The following is a 23,095-nucleotide window of genomic DNA, read 5'->3' on the forward strand; positions in this document are numbered from 1 at the left end:
CTATTACCATCTGGCAGACGGTACAGGACAATACAAACAAGGACAAATAGGCTGAAAAACCGCTTCTATCCCAGGGCAGTAGCTCTGTTGAATTCTACTGTATAATGCAGTGTTGGTGTGGTGTTGGGGTTTTTCAATTCAATGTGTGGAGTGTGAAGGATGTGTGTTGGTGTTAATTTTCATGGTCATGAAGTGCACTGAAGATGGTGTTTGATTTTGTTGTGCGAGGTGCAATGACAATAAACTAAACTAAACTAACTAAACCTGTACTGTATACACAATATAGAACACAATAATATTGCATGTTATGGTATATTGCATTCTGACTATCCAAGCAAAAGGAGACTCTGAAAAGGATTTATTGGTTTGGTGGATTTATTGGTTTGGTGGACACTCCCCCTCCCAAGATAAGGGAGGTGTACAATGATGAATTTGTGGCTATATGCACATGACAATAATCTTGCAGGCATGCTCCCCTCAACCAAAGAATGCACCCTCATTTGAGAAGCTGCTGCCACAGATATTGCAAACCTTCTCTTGCTCTCTGTTTTCCCCGTCTGTACCATTATTTGAGCTGGAGAGAATTTACAATTAAAGATGTGGAAACACCTTTTTACATATTAACAAGACAGTCCTTAAGATCCCCTAAGTAGATTTGGCAAGTGGAGTACAGAGGAATTTTTAGGAAGTCCTTTAAGATCACTAACAAAACAAAACCTGTTTTGTTTAAAACAAAAGTTTTAATCCCAAGGGAGCGGCACCATCAGTTTGTAATATTTGGAGGTTTTTATTTAAAACCCATCCTTCATCCCTTTTGCAGAATTAATTTAATCCAGCAATACTCGATACCAATTCAAGTTACTATAAGCAGGTGCAGGAAAGTAAGTTCTGGCTTTTGAGGGAAGCTAGCTATTTTTGAAGCATGGATATGGATATTTATAAGCCTGTAATGTTAGTTTTATTTCATTCCTGTGGCAAAGAGTGACTCGTCGAGGTTTTTGTTTTAAACCAAATTATAGTTACAAACCTAGTTTGCTCCCAATGAGATCCTTTTCCTCTTCCTCCTTCTGTTCCCAAAATCTAGCTCTAAGGTGGAGAGTAATGCATCACCGTAAAGCTAATTACCTTTGCAGGATGGAAATAGCATAACCTGATGCGAAAATATACAAGTATAGATTTCAGTTGCAACAAAAAATAGAACTTGGTGACCAGAAGGTCTCTTCCATATATTAAGGATTTAAGGCAGCTGGAAGTAACTCCTGAGTAGTGAGAGCTGCACTGAATATTTTGGGGAAGGATGATGGACATAAGGAGATTATAATCTTTTTTTGGAAATCAGCGACAATGATTATTTTTTTTTTTGGTGTTACACCTAATAATTTGGTTTTTTTATTTATTCGGAGTTGCAATGTTATGTGTGCTGGGAGTTATGCATTACTTTTCCTGTCTTACTGTGAAGATTTTACTCTATTTTTTCCCTCTACTGGGTATGTTTTATTTATGCTTTTAAGCCGGTAGGAATTTCAATGATTCAGTGGCATATGCACTCAATAAATTTAATAATTTAATGTAATAAATAATGGGGAGGTAGTAAGAATTTGTTTCAATTCTTGTTTTTCTTTCTTTCTTTTCTTTCTTTTTCTTTTCTTTTTTCTTCTGAAAAAACCACATTAAATCTAGATGAGGACTTAATATGTTGCATTCTTCCTTTCGAGCAAAACTACAGGGAAAAGAATTGAGACACTGGCAGTCAATAGTGTGGTTGGACACAGGGCCTGGAGTCTCCCCTTCCACCCCAAAATTGGATTGCCTATTTAAAACTTGTATATTTTAAAATACCACTTTTTTTTTTGATAGAAGTCTCTTGAAGACCTTAGACATAATAAGTCACAAGAATTAAACTCTAAGCTGTTTCATACGTCGGATGATAGAATTTCTGTTTACGATCACAAATGGGTGCTTTGATAATGTAAACATTCATAGGATAAAAGAAGTCAGGTTATTCCTGTTTTTCCCCCCTCACCCTTTCTCCCTCAGAATAACAAAAAAAATCAACCTCAGGTTTTAACCATGATCTGTTGGCATTGTTCCTCAGAGGATGAATGGTAAACTCTTCATATGATTGGGTGCGAATCATAACATCTCTTTTTTCCCCTAAGCAAACTGAGAAGCAATGTTTCCCCATAAATTAGGGATGTCCAACCTTGGCAACTTTAAAACTTGTGGACTTCCAACTTCCAGAATCCCCCAACCAGCATGATTGCAACTAGAATATACTGGACTGCTGGAAACAGTCTGGCTTCCTTCATGGATAGCAGAATGTTCACCCCATTGGGGAATACTTCTTAGAAACATGGACAAAATACCTATTGCAATTTTGCTTGAGCCTCCTAGCCTTCGTTTATCCCACTCTTCAAGAAGGCTTAGTAAAAATTAGGCCTTCCTTTAGACCAGTCCTGGTGGCCAATGTATTTCATGGCAAATTGTTTAGTTTTGTAAAGACAGATTAACCATAATGGATGTGAGCTTTGGCTACAGAACTGGGCTTTTCATGAAGGAAATGCTCAAATATTTGTCAGACAAGGAAACAGGACCCAAATTCCACTTTATCACTCTGGTTTTCACAGCTTTCTTGATGCTAAATTACTTCTCTATGGCTCAAAATTGCATTCATTATGTATTATGAGGCACACATAACCCAGCAGTATTGAACATCAATCAGAAATAGAGTGGCCAAGCTCAGGGAAAAAAAAAAGTACACATTTTGTTATACTTCTGAAAACCCTGTTGTAATCTTGCAAAGAGGAACAGGGAGAAAAATAAAAATTCAAGGATGCTTATAACCTCCCCAGCCTTCTCAAATTATTTACAATTTATGTGCCTCAAATACATGGTGACAATTAAATATTTCCTTTCTAATAGGAACCAGGGCATCTGGGAAAAACTACGGTGGCAGTTTTGCATCCTCGAGAAACTGGAAGGAGAAGAAATTAAAAGATGAACGATCTAAGAGAAGCCAGTTCCTTCAAGATAACATTCTTGAGTCTTCAAAAACTCAAATCACGTTCTGGGTTTTTTCAAAACTCACAAAGCAAAGCTCCTTTAGAAGATTAAAAAAAAGGCCAATTTCTTCCTAGAAGCAATCTAGGGAGCCAACAAAGGGAAGAAATAAGCTATGGAGCTTTATCCTTAAAAGCAGCTTGCCTGGGCCTTTCTCTTTTGCCTGATTGTCCTTTAGCATTCTCAAAAAGCTTTTCAAACTGTGATTAAAAGAGTCTTTTAAAAACACTACCCTCTTCTTAAGGTGCCTACAACACGCCCAGATAGTTTTATCGAGCCCTGTGGCGCTTTGCCAGATGATCACTCCTCCTGGTTGGTTTGGCTGAAGTCTCCTCGCACAGATGTTGTTCAGGATGCTAATTTGATCCCTGAAGAAGGTATTGGGATCGGTGGAATAAGAGGCTGTGATCTCTCGAGTTCCTTGGGAGAAAAGGAAAGGGGATTCGTGAAAAAAAAGGCATTTAAAAAAAGAGAAAGAAATGCATCATGGCTCAGTATACATGTAACAGAAGTCTCCTGAGAAAAGCCATCGGGGAGGTCCTCGACTTACGTTCATTTGTTTAGCGAGCATTCAGTTACTGTCAGAGTATATTCATGAACTGGAATAGAGCATGGTAACAAAGTCAGCCAATGAATAGGCATAGCAACTAAGTCAGCCAATGGGGACTGTTTGGAAACTGAAACTAGAAGTAGCCTAGGCGTGGCTCTATATTAAGCTCTGCAGCTCTGAAGGTATGTTAAGCTCTGGGTCTGTCTATTGAAAATGAAAGTGTTTCTCTCCTCTGCTGTGTGTCTTGCTTCCCTGATGAACTAAAGTGAAACTGGTGTCTGTTTCTGAGCTCCTGAGTTGCTGTTCTGCTCTGAACTCGTAACATGTCTGCTTCGGTTTGAGTTTGCTCCATGTTGGAGAAAAACTACAACTGGTATTGTAAAAATGACTTTATATGTTCATAAAGAAGTTAAATGAAGCCTTGGTCACCTGTCTTTACTTTTCTGGTGCTGAATTTATGTTGTGATACTCTGAACAGCCACTGGAAAAGTGACTTGCAGCCGGTCCTCACACTTAGGTCTACTGCAGCATCTCCATGGTCACATGATCAAAATTCAGGCGCTTGGCAGCCATCGTGCATTTACAATGGTTGCCATGTCCTGAGGTCATGCGGTTGCCATTTTGCAATCTTCCCAGCTGGCTTCCAACAAAGTCAATGGGAGAAGGTGGATTTGTTTAACGGCCGTGTGATTTGCTTAACAACCGCAGGAATTCGCTTTAACAACTATGACAAAAAGAGGTCATATAATCAGGCAGGGCTCACTTAACAAATTATCATGCTTAGGCAATAGATATGTCAACTAAAAAGATACTCCTTTGGTCTTTTTAGCTGCCAGAAAAAGGGAGTGGGGAAAAACAAGGCCTTCTTGAAATGCCTAGATAATCACCTCAGCAGCTCAAAGTTGTCGGAGCACAAGAAGGTTATTGGAGAACATGATGGATGACTCTTGGAGGTGGATGTGTCCCATTGGAGAAGTCACATCCAGGGGGTGGGGGAAAGACCAGGGTCAAGGGGGAAATGTATGATGTAATTTAGTATTGGCTGCATCCAGCCATGCGCCAACATGGCAATTTCTAATAAACCAATTTACTTTTTTGATTTGAATGAGGGTGGATTTGTTGGAGCCCTGACAAGATATTCTGGTCTCAATTGTGGTCGTAAGTCAAGGACCACCTGAAATCCAATCAACTGCCCACCCTCACATCTACCAGGAGTGAAACACACCATGGATTTAGTAGTTGCAGGAAGTACCATTTATGCTTGCTGTCAAACTGGGAAATAACTGAGCAGTGTCAGGAGATGCCTAAAGGTTGAATCAAGGCAACTGGACCAAAGTTTGTAAATCTGAGATGTTTCTTTGCTCATCCAAGTAACTTTATCAGTGGAGAAAAATTAGTTAGGCAGAGAGTCACAGAGTTGTTGGAATGTACCAACTCTTGCCATGCCAACTTTAGGGGTTTCTCCCCAAATGGCTTGCTGTTGTGGTCTGCCAGCTGCTAGCAGAGCTGGCGGCAGAGTCAGCTGCAATGGTTGGGGAGGAATTTGGGCCAGTTCTGGAGTCTGGGCAAGGCTCTGATGGATGCTCTGCATCGGACGCAGAGATAGAGCCAGGGCCATCCGACATTTCCCAGCCACCGGAGAGGCAACTGCCTTTGGAGGCTGATATGAGTGAGGAGGAAGAACAGCTGGGGCCTGTTCCAGATGCGTGTATGTGCAGGAGTGTTAGGAGAGGGGAACAATGGAGGACAAGGAGTCGACTCGGGAAGCAAAGCACATGTGGACACTGAATGGCCCCTCCCTGGCTGGGAAATAAATAGAAGGAAAGGGGAGTGTTTGTCATAGGAGACAATGGTTCGTATTTCTGAAGATTTTGCTCAGAGAATTTGCAGCTTTTCGGCTGGGAGTTCACGGCTTTGCAATGATTGTAAGGAACTGATAAGGTCGGTTACTGCCGTTAACTCTTTGAAGGACTATTGCCTGGACTTTTCAGTGTGTGAATGCCATTAATTCCCAAGAGGTAAACAAAGAGGGGTTTTTCGTGACAAGGAGTCTGTTTCTTGCTTCTGCTAAGGCTGGGTCAGAACACTTGCAATATGCCAATGAAGACTCATCCTCCAGGGCCAGGGGGCTTACCTACCTACTTACCTGCCCAGAAGACTTGATTTAGATATCCTGTCCAGCTTCTTCCTGCACTTCCATCGGCTGCAGGGCTTCTTGCACATAAACAATCAGTTCCGAGGCCTCTCCACCCTGAGTATAAACGGTCACTGTCCCAATGCCTTCCATGTCATCTGAGGAGACCACCAAATGGTGCTGCTCGCCCAACTCCATTGAAGCCGGTTGCAAAGTTTCCTGAATCATCACGGTGTGATTAGCTGATTCTTCCTCTTCGGTCACCTGTCAGAACCAATGGGAAAGTTACAAAAGGGTTGCACAAGGGAGTAGGCAATGAAGAGGAGCAAAACTGGTTTAAGACCAAAATCCCATAACATGCCAGTTATTGGCAGTGTAGACTTTATGGAGAAACGATACACCAGATGTCAAGTGTTCCGAGTAACGCATCCAATCAGAACTCCAAGGCAGGAACGTACCTCAGAAAACATGTTTATTGGACAGATACAGATACAGATAATCAGAGTTGGAAGGGAGCTTGTAGGTCATCTAGTCCAACCCCCACCCAAGCGGGAGACCCTACACCATTTCTGACAAATAGCAGTCCAATCTCTTCTTGAAAGTCTCAAGTGATGGCGTTCCTACAACTTCTGAGGGCAACTTCTGTTCCATTGGTTGATTGTTCTCACTGTCAGAAAATTTCTCCTTATTTCCAGGTTAAATCTCTCCTTGGTCAGTTTCCATCCATTATTCCTTGTCTGGCCTACAGGCACTTTAGAAAATAGCTTGACCCCTTCCTTCCTCTGGCAGTCCTTCAAATATTGGAAGGCCGCTACTATGTCTCCCCTGGTCCTTCTCTTTACTAGACTAGCCAAGCCCAATTCCTGCAACCGTTCGTTGTATGTTTTAGCCTCCAGGCACCCAGGGACTGGTTCCATGGAGAGAGGTTTTCCCATGGACCAAAAGGAGTTATCTGCACCCCACAGATGAGGGCTTCGCTCAGTGATGGGATTCAAATTGTTTTACCGCCGGTTCGGTGGGGCATGACTTGGTGGGCATGCTTTAAACATGCGCAAAGGCTTTCCTACTGACCTTCTCCTGCACTCGCCTTGTGTCTTCAACAGCTGACGCTCAGCAAACTGCTGTAGGGCGCGATGTAGCTGAGCTTCAAAAACAGGCAATAAATGTCAGTATGGAGCCGGGGCAGGCAGGGACAGCAGCTGATCATTGGAGTAAACTGGTTCGCTCCCAGATGGTCTTCACCTGAATTGGGACAAACTGTTAGAATTCCACCCGGCTTCTCTTTCTTGTGTGGCCACGTTTCTGGCATGCCGTAGCCTGGTGCCAGTTCACAGATCAGGCAGTGGTGATATTCTGGCATACCAGTAGTGCTGAAGATCAGCCGAGACTGAACCCGTTCTCTCTGAAGAACTGCTGTTGGGCCCACCCACCTGCCCGGGTTCCCATACTGACTTTTATTCCCTGCTTTTGGAGTGCAGCTGCTTTGTGCGGCACAACAGATTGCTGAGCGTCAGCTGCTGAAGCGAGTGCAGGATTGCAGGAGGTGAGTTGGAAAGCCTTTGTGCCTGCGCAAAACATGCGTTTGACGCACACACACAAAGCGTGTGTGGGCGAGCAAAACACGCCCACCAAGCCGCGCCCACCGAATCGGTGGTAAACTATTTTGAAACCTACCACTGAGACCAAGGGTTGGGGAACCTTACTCTAGTCTCTCATGACCACAACAGTAATTTTCAAAGACTACTAAGGCACCAGATACCACCAGGCAGCTCAGAAAGGTCCAACCACTTTATGCGGTGGATTTTCTTCCTACGCAGATGTGTAATTCCCATAAAAGTTTATCTTAAAGGAACAGCTGGTCCAGCAATGCAACTATAAACCACTTAAGTTAAGCATCCAGCAGACTAAGAATGAAACTCCTGGAAGCCCGAGGCTTCCTTCCATCTCAGACATGAGCAGCAAATGGAGCGAAGAATGGAAGAGAACAATTGTGCACTTATTTTATTTCAGATCACAGAGGTAATCATTTTGTGCCAGAAAGGTCGTTATACAATATGCTTATATTCAACAAGACACCACGTTTTAGCATAACATGCCTTGTACCATAAAATGGATTTACGCTGGTTTTTGGGGGCCTCAGAAAACGTGTGACTTTTATGGGAGGCCTAGATTCAGTTGAAATTATTGTGAAAGGGGGGGAGAACATGGAGGTATCACGCTCCAGAAAATGCACTGTAATGTGTCAGAGTGCTAGACAGCGACAGATGAACTGCACAGGAGAAGGGATTCTACTTCTGACAGACATTACTGTTCTTTATGTCAACTCAGTTCGGGACATCCTGTTTCTCAAAGGAAAGATCAAGAACTGGAATGTAGTTTGCTTACGGGATAAAAAAAAATCGCACATGTTAACCTCAATAAATATCCACATATTTACTATATAAAAAATCAGGAGCACTTGTTGAATTCAAAGCACTTAAGTATTTATTATTGCTATTATATGATCCATAGGCAAAGATAGGCTTCAATAGAGTCCCTTATTGTTCTATTAGTTCCACCGCAAAGTTCACAAGGCAAAGTCCGTGAGTTGTCCACAAGGCAAGTCCATGAGGCAAAGGCTCAGGTAGAAACAGGAGTCAAAGCAGGGGTTTTTCCAAGGCTGGAGAAATGCGGGCCCCAAAAAGCAAAACGATTGTTTTCAACAAACATGCCCTCCCCGCAGCCTTTGCTTAAGTCAACCCAAGGCAGGTGCTCCTTGGGAGGATGGCCAGGGGGACCTCCTCCCAAGCAGATTTGAGCCTCCCTCCGTTTCACTCTCCGTGCCCTCGGATCGAGGTGGGGGAGGGCAGCTGTTCCTCATCAGAGGGCGGTCTGCTGCAGTGGTTGGATTCAAAAGTTCCCACCACCGGTTCTGTGGGTGTGGCTTGGTGGGCATGGCTGCAGGGGTGGGATCCCACAACTCGCGCGAGACTCACTCTTGTGGGAAATACGCGCTCTGCGCACTCATTAAAACAGTAAAAACTAAGCTATTGCGCCTCTTCAGCTGTTTAGCACAGTAGCCCGCTCTGCCGTGCCAAACAGCTGAGAGGTTAAAAAGGTCCTAGGAGCAGCGGCAGGTGGGTGGGCCCAACTGCAGAGCCTTGGAAGGACTTGGGAGTGAATTGGTTCTCTGCCAGCTGATCTTCGGCGCTACCGGTATGCCAGAACTGGGCTGAACTGGTAGAATACCACCACTGATCTGCTGCCTCTCATCCCCACTGCTAACCCTCCCGCGTGTTTGTGAGGGCCGGCATCCTCCTGTCCAGTTGACCACCTCCCCCAATGCCTGAGGGGCCTGAGACAGCATTGTCCTCAGCCCCTGGCCTCTTCAGGGGAGATGTGCCTTCCCTGTTATATGGTCTTGGTTCCAATTCCTCCTCCAAACCAGAATCTGATGAGACCATGACCCCTATGTACAAGAATATAATCAACTAATGGTCAAGGCTAAACTGGTGCTAGATAAGGGTCAAGGGAATTCAAGGGTGGCTGGACTTAAGTGTCTTGTGGCAATGCAATGACTCCGAAGTGGTGACACATTTAATCTCACCTTCCAGTTCAGCCTGGTCTTCTTCTACAGCTTGATAGATTAGCTAGTCAACCAGGTCCAAATCGTTTTTATATTGATTCTCTGAAGGATATAAAAGCTCTCCTGCTAGATCGAATGGAAGGTCCATCTAAGAACATTTCCCCCTTTTCGTAACTGACCTTCAGGCTTCTTCTGAAATTGGCCTCTTGAAGCTTGATAATTTCTCTGCCATGGTTAATGGTTGTTGATCTACCTCAGTCTTGCCCAGCTAAAAATGCAGGAAACTGAAGCCTAGCATACCTAGATAGGTTTAGTTGGACATGATTTATTTAATTTCTAAGTTAAGGCAACTCTTAAAAACCAGTAATTTAAAAAAAAAACAGAATTAAAATGTGTAGTTCAAGAGAAGTAAAGTTCTTTTTTCCCCAATACATTAATCAAGAGCCAATATAAAGCTGAGAGTGAACACATTTCTTTAGTCCAAAATTTTAAGACTGGAGTCCCCCCCGCACCCAATGGCAAAATTGTCACCTACAATCCAAATTCCATTTGCCGCAAAAATTCTTCATAAATTGATGCATTCCAATTTGGGGGCATGTTACTCAGCATCACGTCCTTATTTCTCTTCTCTTGGAACATAGAATAGTAGAGTTGGACAGGATCTTGGAGGTCTTCTAGAGCAACCCTTTGCTTGAGCATTACCATTTCAGACAAACGGTTGTCCAGTCTCTTTCTGAAAGCCTCCAGCGATGGAGCCCCCACAACTTCTGAAGGCAAGCTGTTCCATTGGTTGATTGCTCTCACAGTTAAGAGAGTTCTTCTTAGTAGGTTGCTTTTTTTCCTTGGGTGGTTTCCATCATTGTTTTCTGTCTTGCCTTTTTGGTGCTTTGGAAAACAGCTTGATCCCTCAACTTCGTAGGAGCCCATCAAATATTGGAAGATTGCTATCACGTGTCCCGTAATTCTTCTTTTCTCTAGATTAGACAGTTCCTGAAACTATTCTTCAGCCCCCACCCCACCCTCAATCATTCTTGTCGCTCTTCTCTGCACTCTTTCCAGAGTCTCAACATCTTTTTTTGTATTGAGGTGACCAGAACAGGATGCAGTATTCCAGGTGTGGTCTTAATAGGGCTTTGTAAAGCATGATAACTTCGCATGATCTTGATTCTATCCCGCTCAAAACTCAAAATAGAATTCTTAAAATTCTATTAATAATAACATGGATATTAAACCAAAATGTGACAATCACAGAGCAGAACCAAATTATTTATGTCAACATCCCTTCAAATACATTTTACTTGTAACATGAAAATACTGACACTCAATCTTTCTTCAATATCTCCTGATTTACATAATGAAAAAAAATCTTTTTTCAGATGACACTGTTCATGTGAAGACCATAAAAGACGTATTTAAAATTTTTTTAAAAAGCAAGAAGGTTGATTTGTTAAAACATGGCAATCCAACTCTTCCTTTCAACCCTCTTGCAAGATTAACAACATTAGTAGTAATTTTAGAAGTAATTTTCAACTGTCTATGGAAATCAGCCAAAGATTTAAACTCATCTAAGACATTAGTCAATACAAGTAATTTGGGAGTTTCAGAACTTGTTAATACATCAGGACCAAATTAAGAAGTCAAGAGATATTGGCTGTTCTGGTTTGAAGAACTTTGGCGACAGACAGAAATCCACGATCATGCGTGGTTTCTGCCTGGGTTCGCTGCTGGAGCGCCCCGAGCCAGCTGGTTTCGGGGCCAAGCCACCCCGTAGAGGTGGTGAAGAGGGAGGAGACTGCCAGCAGGATTGAGGAGAGCCGCATTTCTCCTCCTCAGCTGGCCATTACTCCCTTTCCCGAAGACGGTTGTAGCGGTGGTCAGAAATGGCCACCACAAAGGAGAACTCGACCGGAAAAGAATGTGCAGGAGGAAGATAAGAAGTGAAAGTTTTGTCTGACCGGGTTAAATTGTAAAAGCAACAACCAAGGTACCCTGGAATTTAAACTTACAAAAAATAACATCGCTCCCAAAGTAGAGTCGGAAGCAGTGAAGGAAAGTGAAAAGGGAAAGGTTTGGCTTTTTTTTTTCTTCTCTCTCCTTCCCTATACTGACAACTAAGAGACTTAAATAAGAAATTGGAAAAATCTGCTTTATCATCAATAGGCAATTAAGCTGAAAATAAAACAAAATGCCAAAGGGATAATAAAGATTTCTGGACATTAAAAACTTTCTTTTTCATAAGCAGGAAGGGAGAGAAAAAGAATAAGGGCAGGATCTGGAAGAGGGAGGAGACTGCCTGGAATTAAAAAGAATCTAAAGTAAAACTTCAACAAGACTTCTAAAAGATACATTTTAACTGAAACTTTGCAACTAAATAGTAACCCCAAGAAGAAGAAAAAAGAGCAAAAAAGAAACAGCTTGGGTGTATTTGGATTATTTGGTGATCTTTGGATTTTTGGTTATTATGTTTGAATGACTAAAATTAATTGGGTGGTTGTTTAAAAATTTATACAATGACACTACTTCTGGATGAATTGAAAATGGAACTTAAAAAGTACAAAGAAGATGCACAAGAAGGGAAGGGTTCTTTTGGCTTCGTCTTTCAATTCTTAGAAATGGAGATTTGGAACTATGAGAAACAACAAGAAAAGACTGCAAAACAAGAAGACTGGGACAAAGAAGAAGCCATCTTTAATGAACAAGTAATTCTATGTGGGGAAGAAAAAGGAAAGGGGGGAAAGAGAATGGAGAATTTAAGACTTAAAAAAACAACCAAAGAAAAATAATTCGAAAAATAAGTATAATACTGGAAAGCAACAGAAAAGAGGAATACAGAAGAGAGAAATAGAGGTAGAGAGACAAGGGGGTAAAAAGGCAAGAGAGAAGAAGAGAGGGAAGAAGGAAAGGAAAAGAAGTTACAAAGGACCGGAGCAAGATATAGAGGAACAGGACCTATTTAGAGATAATGGGTGAAAATCTAACTGAAAAAGGGATTCTGTAAAGGTACATAAGATTGTATTGTTATATTAGTAATAGAAATAACTTTAGAAAATTGGAAACAACGTATGATTAAAATGAGGGATAAAATAGTGTAATTTAGTGAAATGTTTGTGAATAAAATAAGTGAAATAAAATAAATGAGAAAATAGAATTAGGAAGGAACTGGAACATTTTAATTAGTTAATGTTTTATAAAATATAAGTGAAGGGGGGGAATTAACTATGGAAAGCTTATAACTGTTCCCATAGAAGTATGATATTTAATTGAAAAGTAATGTTAAAGATGTTAAGACTTTAATGAATATTAATATTAATGATAGAATTGAATTGGAATGGAATGTTGTTTTAATTATATTATACATTTATATTTTTTTCTTTTTTAAGAATACAGTGTGTATTTTAAGAATGTACCAAGCAGAGCGAGTATCTATATATATAATATGTATGTTCCAGCATAATTCTGAAACACGTCGAGAAATTTCAACCAAACTTGGTACACAGATCACTTACCCTCTGAAACAAATACTGTGGAGGTAAGACACCCCTAAGACCCCTTGGGGTGTGTGAGTACCTTAAAATGGCTTCTGCCTTGGTAACGGCTTCACAGGGCTCCCTCTTGTGGAGGAATAAGAGAATTGCGACACTGCACAACAAACAGTACAACAGCGTGAGTCCTGACTACCGGATTTTCCTCAGGATTGGGATAAATAAATACCTGGGAAACACAGGTTTATCGGCTAGTATACATATATAAAAAAAGGTTGAGACTCTGCGAAGAGTACAGAGAAGAACAACAAAAATAATTAGGGGGCTGGAGGCTGGTGTTATAAGAAAAACAATTGCTGGAATTGGGAATGTCTAGTTTAATGAAAAGAAGGAGTGGGGGTGACATGATAGCAGTGTTTCAATACTTGAAGGGCTGACACAAAGAAGGGTGGGGGGTGTCAACCTAATTTCCAAAGCACCTGAAGGAGGACAAGAAACAATGGATGGAAACTAACCAAGGAGAGAAGAAACTTAGAACTAAGGAGAAATTTCCTGACAGTGAGAAAAAATATCCACGGCTTGCCTTCAGAAATTGTGGCTTTTAAGAAGAGACTGGATAACCATCTGTTTGCAATGTACTATAGACTCTCCTGCTTCAGCAGGGGGTTGGACTAGATGACCTCCAAGGTCACATCCAACTCTGTTATTCTATGTCCTATCTTCTCCCTTTTGCACTTTCCACTAAGTGGATTTGGCAAGGCTGGAGAAAAAACCACCACCACCCTTGGTCAGAGTAATGGGAATTTTAAGACACACAGTTATGGCATTGGTACAATAAATTGTCCCTGTACTGTACTATATTTGTAACAAGATGGGGGTGAAAATTACTTTCTTACACTATGGCATCTCCCGCTGCCAATTGTCCTAATTCTTTATTATGTTCCCTATGGGTCTGGTGCAATCATTTATGGACAGAATGACTTTTTACCTAAGATGGATGCTTGTTGACATAAGTCTCCCAAGAAAAACCAGATTGGGAGGCCCTGCTCATAGTTAACTCATGTCTTGGTCACTTCTTTAGATTACTATAATGCTCTCTACACACGGCTGCCTTTGAAGTACACCGAGAAGCTGGAGGTCTATGGAGATTCTCAGTCATCCAGGTCATGGCTGTTTCAAAGGTGCTTTTTCAAAAGGCAACTGGACTATGTTTTTTTTTTCCCTTGAGGAAGGCTAAGAAGACGTTTTGCTTCTCATCCAAGAAGCTTCATCAAAACCGATGGAGCTTTTTGATGAGAAGCAAAATGTTTTCTTCTTCCTCAAAGGTTAAAAAACAAGCACATGGTCTAGCTGCCTTTTGAAAAAAAAAAAAAGCACCTTTGAGACTCTTGGAAGCTAAGCCAGAATGCAGTTTTTGGTGTTCCTTGTTACACCCATCCATTATTCCTAGCCTGGCCTTCTGGTGCTTTAGAAAATAGCTTGACCCCTTCCTCCCTGTGGCAGCCCCTCAAATATTGGAAGACTGCTATCATGTCTCCTCTGGTCCTTCACTAGACTAGCCATGCCCAGTTCCTGTAGCCGTTCTTCATATGCCTTAGTCTCCAGTCGCCTCATCATCCTGGTTGCTCTTTGCACTCTTTCTAAAGTCTCAACATCTTTTTTATAGTGTGGTGAACAAAACTGGACGCAGTACTCTAGGTGTGGTCTTACTAAGGCTTTATAGAGTGGTATTAGTACCTCCCTTGATCTTGATTGTATCCCTCTGTTAATACAACTTAGGATTGCATTAGCTTTTTTGGCGGCGGCTGCACACTGCTGGCTCATATTTAGCTGCTTGTCCACTAAGACTCCAAGATCCCTCTCACAGTTATTGCTATTGAGCCTGGTTTCACCCAGTCTGTATGTGTACTTCTGCTGTTTCTTGCCTAAGTGTAGGACTTTATTTTTCTCTACACTGAATTTCATTTTGTTAGATCCGGTTCAGTGTTCTAGTCTGTCAAGACCCATCTGGATCTTGAGCCTATCTTCTTGGGTGTTAGCTATTCCTGCCACTTTAGTATCATGAGCAAATTTGGTAAGCCCACCCCTGATCTTGCTGGACCCTGGAGTTGTGCCTCATCAACTGCAGGACCTGCCCTAAGGGACAGCATCCCCCAGAGATTCAGATATCCCTAACCATGTTAGTCTTCTACAAAGCACTGATGACCTAGTTGTTTCGTTAGGCATTTAGGACAAATGATTATCCTTGGGCTCTGGGAGATTATCTGTGGTACAGGTGGACCTCAACTTAGCATCCAAAATGGAGATCATTTTTTTTGTTGCTGCTAAGTAAGGCAATTGTTCAGTCCCTTTTGCCCCATTTTGTGAACTTTCTTGCCACAGTTGTTAAGTAAACCACTGCCCTTGTTAAGCTAGTGACATGGTTGTTAAGTGGAATCTGGCTTCCCTGTTGACTTTGCTTGTCAGAATGTCACAAAATGTGACCAAGTGACCCTGGGACACCACAGCGGTCATAAATACAGGCCAATTGCCCAGTGCTTGAATTTTGATCACGTGACTATGGAGATGTTTCTTTAGTCGTGTGAAAAAAATGGTCCTAAGTCGCCTTTTTCAAGTGCTGTTGTAACTTGGAACGGTCACTAAAAGAACTGTTGAAAGTTGAGGGCAACCTGACCTTTGTGTGTTTGAATCCTATAAGCATCTTGTGTGATATGGGCTGCTGTATAAATCCTATATACAGAGGTGGTATTCAGCAGGTTCTGACCGGTTCTGAGGAACCGGTAGAGGAAATTTTTAGTAGTTCGGAGAACTGGCAAATCCCACCTCTGACTAGCCCCGCCCCCATCTATTCTCTGCCTCCCGTGTCCCAGCTGATTGGCTGGGTCTTCTTTGGTTGCCCTGCACAGGAGAACGGAGCTGGAAAGCAGGTTAGTGGGCTGGGGAGGGAATAGGGATGTTGCAGTAACCTTCCCCTGCCACGCCCACCAAGCCACACCCACAGAACCGGTAATAAAAACTTTTGAATCCCACCACTGCATATATAGGTATGAGTGAATGAATCATTGTGACAACAACCTTCTATTATCAGATCAGAGCAAGCATACAGAAGCCTGACGTGATGAAACGAATAGCTGCACTAGGCTAATTTTATAGCTATATTTGTAACTGCATTTACGGCTATTTTAACTGCTGATCTTTAGGCCAATGTACCATGATGCCTTCTGAAGACAAGAATGGAATCTGGCAACCTACCACTTTTAAAAAGCAGTTGGAGGGCAATTATGAGGCTAAGGAGAACACCAAGTGATTGACAATCATTGTCATCCAAGGAAGGTTGAGGGCACTGAGGTGGAACTACTGCCAGGTTCAATTGTATCTTCTTAAATGAACTTGCTGGCAGAATCACAGAGCTTATGGGATTTTCCTCATCTGGCAGATCAATCAGGAGAGCCTTAATCGCTCCTGTGAACAGTGCTGGCTTTCGAACGGACTGACACAACTCAAAAGAGGCAACCGAATATCCACTAACTTGAGAAGCACACCTGGAGAGTTAACCCCACTAGACGGACCATGCCAGGAAATTAATTCCATAAAAAGATTCATACCTACTTTTCTGGAAGATTGGCTATTGTAACGGAACCTTGGAAGTCTAATTGTGAGGGACTTCTTCTTACAGTTCAGTGAATAGGAATGTGCCTGTCGGAACTCTTTTCTAAATGCTATCTGGCAGTTTTCGACTTGCTTAGTCTCCTACCTATTTCTATCAAAGTCTTCTCTCTTATTCTTAACTTGTAGATAGCGGCATGTTTATGAAGGCGGGACGACCATCGCTTCTGTTGTGGTTCGCCGGCAGTCAGTGCAGATGGCAACGGAATCAGACAGTGGGAAAGAACAGAGACCAGTCATGGAGTCTGGAGAGGACTTGGATGAAGGTCCTGCATCCGATGCAGAGATGGGAACAGGACCAGCTGGGAGTGGGGTGCTGCCTTTGGAGCCTTCGGAGTCTGGCAGCAGCGAGGCAGAGGACCCATGGGAGCCTGTTCCCAGTGCACGTGTGCACAGAGCTGCTAGAAGGCAAGAAGAGCTGAAACAAAAGGGGTGACTTGGGGAATAAAGCTGAGAGGGGATTGCCCCTCCCATAAGGTATAAAGGTCAGGCAAAGATGATGAAACCTTTGCAGGAAGCAATGTCGTTCCTTCGGTTCAGATTTGTTCTTGAAGCTCTTTGTACTTTGGTTGTTTTTTTCCTTCCCTAGTTCATTTGATACTTCTGTTATTGGCAGCACTTCACAGAAAAGAAAGATGGGTGCTTAATTCGGGGGGACTGTATGAGAACAATTCCCAGCGTTGCAATAAAATACGTCTTGTTTTTAAAATAAGCGTGTGCATAATTACAGTCTAGGAAGCCTTGGTCAGAACGATTTCCATGGGAGCCCATCTCTCATATTGACTTGAAAAATGCTGTATAGCATTGGAGAAGAAGCTATAAAATGTCCAGACGCAGAAGAATGCTTATGCCCCCAAATCGAGAAAAATAAAAGAAGTTGAAAAGGTACCCAGTTGTCCCTGAATTTGCAAAAGAGTAACTCGTGGACGGGGCTGAGCTCCCATTCCAACCCTAGCTCCTGCCAACCTAGCAGTTTGAAAGCATGCAAATGCGAGCAGATAAATAGATACAACTTCAATGAGAAAGTTACTGCATCCTTTGGTGTATAGCCATACTGGCCACATGACCATGGAAAAGGCCTTTAGACCAGTGGCCCCCAACCTTTTTTGTCCCACGGCCAGCCAGCCGTCCCCCGCTTCTCCCCGCCACCTTCAACTCCTCCTTTGTACCTTTGTCGATGGGCTTTTCGGGCTCTTTCTTAATCTCCTCCTAACGTGACACTCCACCGCCATCGGGATGGCTCTTCGTTCGAAGCCCCCGACGAAACTAAGGTGTGAGGATTCAGCACCCAAACGCCGCTTTCCAACCGACGGCCGACAAGCTCACCCGGAAGCATTTCCTCAAGCGCCGTCGAAACAAGATGGCGGCGGCCACTTCTTTGCGGCCTGGTAAAAAATGCTCCACGGACAGGTACTGGTCTGGGGCCCAGTGGTTGGGGACCGCTGCTTTAGACAGTGCTGTCTCTTTGGCTAGGAAACAGAGATGAGCACCAACCCCTAGAGTTGGATATGACTGAGCAAGGAAAGCCCTTACCTTTCTTTATTTAATCTATCTGCCCGTTAAAGATGATTGTCTTAGATTAGGGGTCTCTCTATGAAGTACTGGTATCAGAAAACTGAGGGGTGCTACTGATACTTTGCACCAAAGGCAACTTACAGCAGGATGGTCTGTTGATGGATGATGGCAATACTAGCAGAACTTGGATGAGCAGAAATGCTAACTTCAATTTGCTCCTCTACTTGTTCCAAGACCGGTCATCTGAATCAAGAAACTGTTTACACTTATGAACATCCCACTGAGAAGCAACCTAGAAGGAGAAATCTCCTGACGGTGAGAACAATTAATCAGTGGAATGACCCTCCTTCCGAAGTTGTGGGTGCTCCAACACTGGAAGTTTTTTAAGAAGACACTGGACAATAATTTATCTGAAATGGTATAGGGTTTCCTGCCTGAATCGGGGGTTGGATAAGAAGAGCTCTAATGTCCCTTATATATCTGTTATGTGGATTATTTGCTATAGGTGTGGCAAAACATTCAATAATTAATTCGTATTCTGTTTTAACCCCAGGAAGTAGGCCAGAGTCACAACGGTAAAAAAGGGAGGGAGGGAGGAAAGTAGGAAACAAAAGGCAGTTTGGTGTGAACTGCTCATCTAATTAATCAGCCTGAAGCAGCACTGGGGTAGGGTTTGTATGATCTGACTCATGTGCAATTTGTTCCCGTAAGCAATAATAAAGAAATAAATATAACTATAATCAAAGGATCTGAATCGGGGAAATTCTGGCTTAGAGAAATGCGTTTTTGTTTTTTGTTTTTTTAATATTCAGAGACGTACAAATTTGGAGGGCCAGCTGCGGCTCGGCTCAGATGTTTGTTAGGATAGAATTTCTCATTTTGCAAACACAGGGGAACTCAAATTAATTTCTCCCCATCTCTTGACTAACATCACAATTATCTGAATGCATTAGAGGAGAGGAGGGAGAGCGGCCTGCGTCTCTACAGGCGGCCTCTGATAAAAAAAAATATATATATCAGTGAGTTAGGCGAAGGAGAAATTAGATGAGTGAGCAAAGAAGAGAAAGTATAATTGTGTTAATTGAAGAATGCAGGCTCACTAATGAGTCATTCCCAGAATAGTTTGTTCCAAAGCCTTGTTCGGTGCTCAGTGGAAAAGATTTCAAATCCACTGGCATCTCAAGGCAGGATCGCTGAGTCTTTTTTGCTGAAGATGCCAAGTTAGGCTCAATAATTGCATCTTTGGTTGTGATGTTTCAGGCAGTTTAATGACAATTTAATAATAATAATAATAATGGTATTATGCCAATACAGGTAGCCCTCCACTTACGATCTGTCACTTAGCAATTATTCAGACTTACGATGTACATGAAAAGGGAAATTTGTGACCCATACTCAATGTTTTGATGGTGATCACATGACCGCATTTCGAGTATTTGGCAACACAACCGCATTTGTGGCTGTTTGCACATCCCTCTGTCACATGACTGCATTGTATGACCGCTTTGATGAAAACCAGCACTTCTGGGTTTTTTTTGGCAAAATTATGTCACAGCAAACAATGGGTTCCCTTAACAACTGTGGTATTTGTTTTATGGTAACTGAATTTTTTTAACGAGCTCCGCAAAAATGGAAATCATTTATGGGTTGTAAAACCAATAATATTTTGTGACTGTTAAGACTTAAGACCATAACGGGCAGGCTTCATTTACGGTCGTAACTCAAGGACCACTTGTAGTTTAGTTTACTTTGTCATTGCATCTTGTACAACGCAATCAAACACTATCTTCAGTGCACTTTATGACCATGAAAATAAACACAAACAAACATCCTTCACCCTCCACACATTGAACCGAAAATCCCCGACACCTCACCAACACTGCACTATACAGTAGAATTCAAAAGAGCTACTGCCCTGGAATAAAAGCTGTTTTTCAGCCTATTTGTTCTTGTTTTTATTATTCTGTACCATCTGCCAAATGGTAATAGTTCAAAAAAAGGGTTCCCAGGATGAGATGGATCTTTGAGAATGTTTTGAACTTTCTTAAGGCAGCGGGAGCTATATGATTGAGCTATACTGTAGTTATAGGATGCTTGATTTGGTCAGCTTGGGCTATCATAACTGCATCCAGCCGCAATGTTTTATTTACTTGTTAATTTGTAAAACCTGTTGGCTGCCATCTTATCGTAGGGTGACCCTGGATGGCTTACAATCCTAAAAAGATGAAAACTATACAAAAGCTAAAAGACAAAAATAAAATAAAACGTTGGCAAATGTTGGCCGCTCATCAGTTTTGGGTGAGACGAATCAAATGATTCTTTCACCAAAACTGAATGCTCTGCTGAAGAAAGCCGCAACGTTTTGTTTTCAATACAGCTAATTTGATTTACAACCATAGTTGAGCCCTTGCTAAGCCAAACAGTTGTTAAATGAGGTTTGCCTCGTTTTCTGACATTCCTTGCCACAAATTGTTAAGTGAATTGCTGCAATTGTTAAGTCAGTAACACAGATATTAAGTGAATCTGGTTTCCCTGTTGATTTTGCTTGTTGGCAGGTCGCAAAAGGTGCTCACATCAGTCGCACTGCAACCATTGTAAGTATGAGTCAGTTGCCAAGTGTCTGGATTTTGATCACGTGACCAGGGGGATGCTGTAACAGTTGTAGATGTGGAAAAATGATTCACCTTTTGGCAACGCCACTGTAACTCTAAACAGTCACTAACTAAATGCATGGTTGTAAGTTTGAGGATTACCTGCACTCTTTCTAAACATCCAGAGAAGACATATGTAGTAATTTCAGCATGTCTATACTATATAATTCACAGGTGCTCAGCTCAGGTCATGCTTAAGGAAGAAATGGGGAGTAAACAAGAGAAAGATCTAATAAGCAACGGGCCAGCCTGTTGCTCACTCAGAACAACAGAGTTGAAAGGGACCTTGGACATCTTCTTGTCCAACCCTTTGCTTGACCAGGAGACCCTATAGCAGCGCGGTTAACCTTTTGGGGCTCCTGTGCCAAAAATTGTGCATGCACTTGCACGTTCGCACTTGTGTGCCAACACCCAGAAGGCAATGCGTGTCCCCACACGCATGCGTGCGCAATCCCCACCCTCCTACCCCGCCATCCCCTTACCTGCACTGCACCTCACAGCTGATTTTCGGCTGGCTTGAGGCCTTTTCAGCCTCCCAGAGGCTTCAGGAAGGCTTCTGCAGGCCGAAAACTAGCCCCGTTTTGTCACTTCCGGTATTTTCGAAAAAACAGGAAGTGACAAAACGGGGCTAGTTTTCAGCCTGCAAAGCCTGCAGAAGCCTTCCTCAAGCCTTTGGGAGGCCGAAAATCAGCTGTGAGGCATGCACATGCTCAGTGAGTTAAGTTTGGCTGTAGCTCATGTCCTGGCACAAATGGCTCTGCATGCCATCTGTGGCACACGTGCCGTAGGTTCACCATCACGGCCCTATACCATTCTGGACAAATGGCTGTCCAGTCTAAAAAGCCTTCAATGTTGGAGCATTCATAACCTATGGAGGCAAGTTGTTCCACTGGCTAATTTTTCTCACTGTTATGAAATTTCTCTTTAGTTCTAGGTTGCTTCTCTCCTTGATTAGTTTCCATCACCCATAAACCCAACAGGCTTAAATGATTTAGAATTGGCAAGCCACACATTTGTAATCCTTTATAGCACAGACTCTAAACAGGTAACCCAATTGCAGCAGATGGGCTGCTGAAATTAAAGGATTGTACCATCTCATCCAACCCCTGCCTTGGCACAACAGTTGACTCACTGACAATGAATTGCCAGCCCCGTTGTTCTATGGCAGCGAGGAGTCGCTTAATGTCACAACATCCCAGAGCCGACCTGCAATTTATCCTGCAAATGACACTCTGCCGCACATACAATTGCCGTGGCAACAAATCGGATTGCTTGGGATGGAGGGATGGGGAGGTACAAGGAGGCTTGCAAGCCAAGGATATTATAGCCTGGATGGGTACACAAATGGGCTTCTTTCTTTTATTTTTAGTCAAAAGCCCCGCATAATTTTAAATGCCGTGGGGACCGTGCAAATAAATAACACGGCCAGCCAAAATGAATAGGAAGGTGACTGATGTAAAAATGAGCAGAAACCAAAATCTCATTGGGGACAATATCACCGAGCTGAATGCCTATTAAATTTGGCATTCTCCTGAAATGAAAATAACCAATAAACAAATTTAGCAGCTTTCCTAGCGGCTCTTGTCCATGTGTTTTCTACTAGTTTTGTCAATTGACTGACTGCTGTTGACGCCTCAGCTCTCTTTTCTCTGGTGGACATCAGTCGGCATTTTTTACCATGACAAATTGCTGTGTTTCTCAGGGTATGTTCAAGTCAAACCAGATCAACGTTTAAACTCCTTCCATGTGGCTCCTGTTGAACCGAAACACGCAAGTGTATCTATCCAGCTATCCAAAAATTTAATTTTATACCTGTCTGACAAAATAAAAAAAGGAAACAGGTTCATAGCAGCTGTCAAATCACACAGAGATGCCCTTCCATTTTAATTCTTTGGCATTGGGGGTTCTGAAGAAGAGGCTGGACAGCCACTGGTCTGAAATTGTATAGGGTCTCCTGCTTGAGCAGGGGGGTCGGGCTGGATGACCTCCAAGGTCCCTCTTCCAGCTCTATTCTGATTGAATTCCTTGGTAGCATCAACATAAGAAACCCACTTTGCTAAGTAGTAGGCAATGAAACAGTTGTTAGGCATTATTTAGTCTTAATTTATTATTAAATTTGTAAACTGCCTGACTCCAAAGAGTGATACTTGCATTTCTTTTCCTCTTGTTCAACTACAGGTAGTCCTTGACTTAAAACACTTGTTTAGTGACTGCTTAAAACTATAACAACACTGGGGAATAAGGGACCATCTCCATGTTACATGATCAAAATTCAAACACTTAGCAACTGACTCATATTTATGACAGTTTGCAGTGTCCTGTGTGTGTGTGTGTGTGTGTGTGTGTGTGTGTGAGAGAGAGAGAGAGAGAGAGAGAGACTTTTGTGACCTTCTGACCAGGAAAGTCAATGGGGAGGGCCAAATTCACTTAACAACCGTGTTACTAACTTAATAACTGCAGTGATTCACTTAA

At 42.5% G+C, this 23,095-nt stretch overlaps 1 protein-coding gene across 2 annotated transcripts in view; it reads right to left on the bottom strand.

The window, feature by feature from the left end:
* Nucleotides 1-343: 343 nt before the first annotated feature.
* Nucleotides 344-23,095, bottom strand: part of ZFAT (zinc finger and AT-hook domain containing) — a 121,499-nt gene continuing 98,747 nt past the window's right edge. The window contains exons 16-17 of one of the 2 annotated variants that reach the window (XM_026703688.2): nucleotides 5,757-6,008; nucleotides 344-3,480 (exon numbers count right to left, since the gene is read on the bottom strand). In XM_026703688.2, the coding sequence (XP_026559473.1) occupies nucleotides 5,775-6,008 (234 nt within the window). In that variant the 3' untranslated portion in view covers nucleotides 344-3,480; nucleotides 5,757-5,774. Of the gene's footprint in view, nucleotides 3,481-5,748; nucleotides 6,009-23,095 lie in introns of both variants that reach the window. The other variant, XM_087931734.1, reaches the window with a different exon arrangement.

This window comes from Pseudonaja textilis, chromosome 3 (assembly GCF_049901715.1).
Source record: "Pseudonaja textilis isolate UNSWEBS1 chromosome 3, rPseTex1.2, whole genome shotgun sequence".
Classification (NCBI taxonomy): domain Eukaryota; kingdom Metazoa; phylum Chordata; class Lepidosauria; order Squamata; family Elapidae; genus Pseudonaja; species Pseudonaja textilis.